Source organism: Physcomitrium patens, chromosome 15 (assembly GCF_059467195.1).
Source record: "Physcomitrium patens ecotype Gransden chromosome 15, ASM5946719v1, whole genome shotgun sequence".
NCBI classification, from domain to species: Eukaryota; Viridiplantae; Streptophyta; class Bryopsida; order Funariales; family Funariaceae; genus Physcomitrium; species Physcomitrium patens.
The window spans coordinates 3,848,088-3,854,959 of NC_143424.1; the positions used below are offsets into that span (position 1 = coordinate 3,848,088).

Genomic DNA, 6,872 nt, shown 5'->3' on the forward strand with positions numbered 1-6,872 from the left:
TTAAAAAAAGAATCTAAAATTCTTTTTTAGTAGTTTCTTTTTATTGATGATTTCTTACATGAATTTTATAATAAATATTTTGCACTTAATAATATTCTATTATTAATTTTGAATACCATTAAGAAATTTATATTTTTATACTATCATTTTGTACTTTGTATTGATTATCAATAAAAAAAATTAAGTTTTTGTTTTATTTTTCTTTAACAAAAATTACCTCCTTGTAAAGTATATTGAATTTTAATATATTTACAGCTCAAAAAATAAGACATATATTAGAATTTAGTTTATTTATCTATGAAATACTAATTACAATATCTTAAATCTAAGAAATTAAGTTTATGTAATAAAATTATTCTTCATCCAAATGCATATGAATTCATCATCGATTATTAAAGATTCTAAAAACATAACCAATTATAACAAATTCTACTTTCAATATCTCATAACACAAGCACAAGATGCAACAGAAAGGATATTGTTGATGCAACTACATGAACAATAAACATAGCAATGATGTTCAATCAATGTAAGTAAATTTGATATATTGGGCTCTGCAACAATCTCCAATTGCCATGAGTATGAAAGAACTACATACCAACATATACAATTACAAATTATCAATCAACCACATATTTCAGTATTATAACGACTAATAATGTAGCATGTATATAAACACTTTTGACACAATGCTTGTTTAATAATTAAGAATATTTAGAAACAATTTTGAAATAATGCTTGCAGATGAAGCAAATCCTTGCCAACAGGTGCACTTCAAAACGAACTTTGTCTACCAGTAACAAGAATGGCAAACACAAAACAAACCTGCACAACCAATGCGTAATATCTAACAAAACTCTTGAGACGTGGTTCATAATTACAAATGGGTCAAACTAAGAATGAGAGATGATGACTTCACACTGCTTTTGTATTTTCAGGGTCTGATCTTCCGAAAAATAAACTAGTTAAGTACATTGGAAACCATCAGTATATTGTTGCTCATGGTTCGAAACTAGGAACCTGATGTGGAGGGGGATCGATACAATTCTCGTAGAAAAACCCCCAGTTGGTAGAGTATCTGAATTGCCACAATAGCTTTTGAGGTGACTGCGACAACCGCAGCTAAGAATACTTCTGCTGCCATATCTATTTGCTCGTGATGCACATAAAGAATCACTTCACCGAAATAGAGTTAAGGCTGTGATTCAGGTAAATTGCTTCACCGGGTGAAGCTACATTGATCACCGACAGTTCCACTTGTTGAAGACACAAACTGCCACACAATGCATAGCTGATATGTTAATCAATCAATGCTGGCCTGCCGAACATATTGCAGTGATTTTACATTAACTTGTCATGTATAGACGAGGTTTCGTATCAAAACCTGTACAGTGAGACGAGTCCTATCCGCCTGAATGTAGATGTAACCGTAATCCTTGATGCGTGCTAAGCTCCACGCGGGAGGCTGGTAAATATCAATCAAACACTTATCAGCAACAAGATATTGCAACTTAGTTGAGGAGCTTGAAATAAGTTGAACGTAGGACGATTGAGTAATCTGAAGAAGGCCGTTACTTACAGTGGCTGTACCAAAATCGTTGGACTCAAAGCCTGCGGTACCTACGACTATTTGAACAGGTGCTTTGTAATCTGCATTATTGTACGTAGCAATTCCAGCACTATCGTTGGTCGGCATCCCCAAGCATGTGCCATTGAAGACGGCGCATGAGCGTTCATAGTTGTGGACGTGTCCCCACACTGCGATGTCTACCTGAGAGATGGCAAGGCTCTTCATTATCAGAGGCGATTCAAATAGATTACCCAAAAACCATAACTAAGTTCATAAATAGAACCAAACAATGAGCTCTTTAGTTGTGCCCTCTATCATTAAACGCAGTTTGATTTTTGCTCAAATGGAAAAGGTGTGGAGAACCAAGGGTCATAATGTTCGCAATATGTGCTGGATAACTATTTATGAAGATGCAACTTACTTTAGCACTTAGTAGTAGAGGCTCAAGCTCAGGAGCGAAGTTTGTATCCACAGGAGCCAGAAGAAAATCCAGACTGCTGGTGTAGGATGAATACATTGGACGGTGTCTTCATTCATGTGCACATTCACATCATCAGTGATATTTAGTCTAAGAGATTCAGAAAGGAAGTTGACAAGAAATATCAGAACAGCAGCATGAGTTACATATCTCTATGCAGAAGAGTGACCTTGAAAAATGTGTTGCAGCGACATAGCCTGAAGCAACGTTGTTACAAACACTTACCCTGTAAAGACGATCCATGGCGTTATGGTCCGATTAACTGATGCAAGATCCTCTTGAAGCCAAGAGTACTGTCGTGCAGAAAAAGGAAAATTTGTTGAGAAGTTCTTGAACACACTGAACGAGGTTGGTGCTTACAAATTCATAACATGCATCTCAAATATAGAGATGGGGTCAAATTAGAGCCAGCATTGTGATTGTGACTTGATTGGCAGGAGTGAGTACCTGTTCACTGCCTCGAGTCCAGTTGTGTTCTGTGGACATAACGGTGAAATGTATTGGCCCCGAAGAATACGAATACCAAGGCTTGTCTGCCGCAGCTGCAGGCATCGGAAAATAGGTCTCATATGGGACTCCGATTTCACCTCCTGAATCCGTTAAGGTGTATACAGACCCAGAGCCGGGAAAATCCCTAACAAGCATAGAAGTGAATGGTGACATGAATTAGAACAGAACAGACAAGCCCCTTAAAACCTGCAATTCAAGATGACAAACTGTGTCCAACAAAAGCAAACAAGTGATCAAAGTCCCAAAGCCATGACTGAATCCTCTGCAGTTGTGGTTGTGACTTTTGAGAATCTAGAGTTTGTTGCTAATCCAGCAAGATGGACGGTACACGTAAAATCATTCAAATTCATATGCAAATTATGCTGCGTAGGGTCATTTCTACCTCTCGTGATTGCCGATGGCGGTCATGTAGGAAACCTTGGAAGCCACAGGGGTTAGCAACTCTAAAAACGAATCCCATTCCACCAGAAATCCAGTAGCGTAGCTGATATCGCCGATATGGAGCACCACGTCGACATCATTCCTTCTAGTCAATGCATCAACAACGCCAATCGATCCTGGCTGCAAACAACAACCACCCTTGTCAAGCTCATTTTACAAAGCAATACCAAAGAATATTCTCGAAATGAAGGAAATATTCTTGGGTCGGTACCGCTGAATAATGGATGCTCGCATTTTCACGCTCAGCCTTGCCCATGTCGCCATACATCACTACACGCACGGAATTCGCTCCAACAGCCGGCGGTGTCGTGAAATTTGTAATCTTACTCCATCCAACATCGTCGCTGTGAACATCGCAGAAATGATTTGTGAGTGGTCTAAACCTTACATCACCACCACCACCACCACCTGAGGTTGACGTGAGCATCTATCACATGGCTATTTTCATGGTTGTGTGATCGATTTTGTGATGAACTTGGTTATTGATGGTCGAACAATTTACCTGCCGAAGGAATAAATGTACGAGGTGGATGGGGTGAGACCTATCATCACCGCGGAGTGGATGAAACCCGGGTCATGCCAGCCGAAATCGCTGGCAGGGTTCGCTGCATGAGCTGTGATAAAAACCAATTCAGCGTGTCAAACGGCGCCTCCATATCGCATTGTGATTGATTCCTATTTGGGTCCGCGGCACTAGATCTAGAGATAAGAAAAATCGAAATAAAGACGATATCTGGATCTCTGCAACGTGTAGACTGCAAGGCAATCACAGGGCTGTGCATCAGATGAATCCTACAAAAGATGGATAACTTACAGCTCATTGAGGCCGCTGTGAACGTGGAAACATTGGATGTTGCCGTCAAGCCATTGTACTTCACTTGTTGTGGAGAACTGTCACCGCTGACCCATGTCACTCGCATCTGCGAAGAGACACCAACAAGTTACGGAGAAAATTTGTGTCAGAACGCCGAAGAGAATAACTAAAGATTGCACAAATCGGATCCAAATACCCTGCGTCTTATGTTTTTTGTATAGATAAATTACACTCTGGAATCACATTGTTCACAGAGTTCGATCGGTGCTTTAAAAAAATAAGCCCACCTGTGTTCCAGTTGAGTCGACTGACGAGAGATGGCCATAGAGTGGGGACTTGGGGTTTGCGAACGACAGCGCGGAGGATGCGTTGATCACACAAGGCAAAGCCAAACCCCCTGTGAAGAAGACGAAGAATACGTCTGTCCTAATGTTGATCAACCGGAACGACACTGACCCGCTGCAGGTTTGAACAAAGCACCGACTACCTGCGCTAACCTCGCAAGTCGGCTTGCCACATGAAATATACTCGGGATCGGTATTCAAAAACTTGTACTGTAGATCTCCTCGAAATCAAACCCAGATAATTAGGAAAAAATAAAAACCCTCTATTTGCAATTTCTTCACAGAAGTGAAAAAGAACCCTTAATAGTATTCAAGTCATGAAAAAGCTGGCCACCGACTTCACTGTAGCCATGGCCCATTTCGAAGCTTCATTGGAGCTTTAAAAAAATTACTCCAATTTCCAAGATTAGATTTAGTTGCAGCAAGTTGTTCACAAACAGATTGGATCTTCGTTATTGACGCAGGTACCTTGACAGGATAGTGGCAAGTTAAGGGTAGACTGGACGTATCCCCTGTCTGCAAATACATCGCCGCGGATTCGGTCGGACACGCATCTGTACTGAGTTTCACAATTCCGGTTTCAAACGCTTCAGTCCGATATTGTATGAGGTGAATTACTAGCGCAATTCAGAAGATTATCACACGCACAAGAAGATTTTGCCAAATGGTTCCAGCGTTCAATTCAAACAACAAATTCAGTTGTTCAAGATGGACAGAGAGAGAACTTGGCATCGGTCGGCGAAAAAACACCAACCCAATCTTGGTCCGATGGTTTCGTGACTCCGCTCACGGTCACAGTGACGTTCTGCACATCCGCCAATTGTCCTGTCGTGTCTACTGCAATAGCTGCGTACGGGTAGAGATTCGAGCAGGACGCAAGTCTTCGTCGGTTGATGGTGCTGAAGAGATCCTGGTCCCCCAAAGGATGATCAACTGAGAATTTTCTGACAACGTTCAGCACAGCGCTGTGATCCGAGTCTCCATGATGGAGAGGGGAGTTACCAAAACGAGAATGACGGGGTTGAGGCGCCGTTTTCCTCCCCGAAGTCTCGCATCGTGAGGAAGTGCACAAAATAACGAGAACAACCAATCCCAAGAGAGTCTTCGGTAATCGATGTTTGCTGTAAACTATCAGCATCCTGTCTCCCACTCACACGATAGTCGAGATTGGCTTCTCCGTGACGAGCCCCGTACTCGCAGACTTCGATGTACTTTTGGTGGTCCGGATCGTACAGAGGAATCAAATGCAAACTTCTCAAACTTGGCTGTCCTTCCTAGTTCAAGTAGACTCGTATGCAATCCGTGTACACAGCGCAGATAGCGCATGACAGCTGATTGAAACTCTGGGACAATTTGCTCACCTCTAAGACCTCTGTATTTAACATAATGCCCAGGAGCACCTGCCATATCCGGCACTCATGAGTACGATCTGGATAGGCATGCGTAAATAAACAGTATTTAATCTACGACCCAGCGCAAGTTTATATTCTCGCTTTCACTATTCGTCAATCTAAATTTTGTGGAAGGTCTCTGGAAGTCCCTGCGCTCGAGAACTGCCAAGCTCGGAAGGTGCGTACAGTAAAGACGTTCGAGAAGCTTGATGGAATCACAATACTGTTGAGACGAGTTTGCGAGGAAAACTTACGTCATCGGACACGTTTCCGGAAGTTGCAGAAAGGTCGCGGATGTCCGCATCACCACCCAGCCCGAGTGAATTTCTTGGGACCAGCCGGGATAGATCAGAAGCCAAATGGGATGTTCAAAGGATCATGATGCATGCGTTTGACGAACTAGCGGAACCTTGGGTCCACTGGTAGATCAAACCAGTCGACAAGCTGCACCTGGGTTGCAAGCGCTGATCGAAACGATCCAGGTGTAGTGAACAAAAGTTGACTGAGTGTGTGGGAGGACCCACATGACTCCGCATGCAAATTCCCGAAGGAGGACCGCTTCACGCATCGATTGTCATGCAGGCTCATCTGTTCGAATGGAACGCCTAAACTTACGAGCATCAAAACAATGATTCCAACGCGAACAAATTCCTATGGCTTCCTTTCGCGCCACGCTCCTGTGACGCAGCAGATATCATCGAGGTATGTACCTAGAAAGCTCCGCGGTTGTCACCAGCATCAACCTATCCTGAAATGCTGAACAAAGTGGCCAGACAGCAAATCATTGATCGATATAGTAGAGGTTTTCAACGTCGACCATGGACCCCGATCCTTCAACACACTCGATCCTTCCATGTGTGAAGTCAATCACTGTCGACGTGGTTTTGATGATGATCTCTCGCACGTTGAATGATTTTGCTACCGAAGTGGGTTCAGCGGGGAAAACATCATGAGAGGGTGGAATCCTTGTGTAAGGCGCTCGAAGATGACGTTGAAGACCAGCACGCAGTGCAATAAGTCGGTGGATTAAATCCAATCGTGCTCGGAATGCCGATCTCCCAACAATCGGCACAATCCTTCCGAACCCATCTCATCTGCGTCTTCACAGTGGAAGCAGTGTTAGGTTGGATGAATGGTGAGGTGGTATTTGATGGATAATGGTGGCTTTGAATGAATGATCAGTAACATTTAGATGAATAATGAGGTGGATGAATTATTGGTCAATTTAAAATGAAAGTAGCTTAACTGTTGGATGAGGGATGAACGACTGTTGGATGAGGGATGAACGACTGTTGGATGATGGGTGACCATTGGATGAATGGTG

General features: G+C 42.6%; 1 protein-coding gene across 2 annotated transcripts; it reads right to left on the reverse strand.

The window, feature by feature from the left end:
- Positions 1-679: 679 nt before the first annotated feature.
- LOC112292174 (putative inactive purple acid phosphatase 27) lies at positions 680-5,697 on the reverse strand. Of its 2 annotated transcripts, none has more exons than XM_024540395.3 (13): positions 4,883-5,697; positions 4,626-4,716; positions 4,101-4,367; positions 3,814-3,919; positions 3,502-3,613; positions 3,211-3,343; positions 2,941-3,119; positions 2,496-2,682; positions 2,274-2,341; positions 1,992-2,097; positions 1,580-1,771; positions 1,385-1,465; positions 680-1,273 (listed from the first exon to the last, which is right to left on the reverse strand). In XM_024540395.3, exons 1-13 carry the CDS (start codon positions 5,293-5,295, stop codon positions 1,220-1,222), a joined length of 1,989 nt encoding a protein of 662 aa, XP_024396163.1. In that variant the 5' UTR covers positions 5,296-5,697; the 3' UTR covers positions 680-1,219. The 2 variants fall into 2 exon arrangements, with proteins under 2 accessions (XP_024396163.1, XP_024396164.1); XM_024540396.3 differs by having other exon boundaries at positions 4,912-5,575.
- Between the last annotated feature and the right edge of the window lie 1,175 nt (positions 5,698-6,872).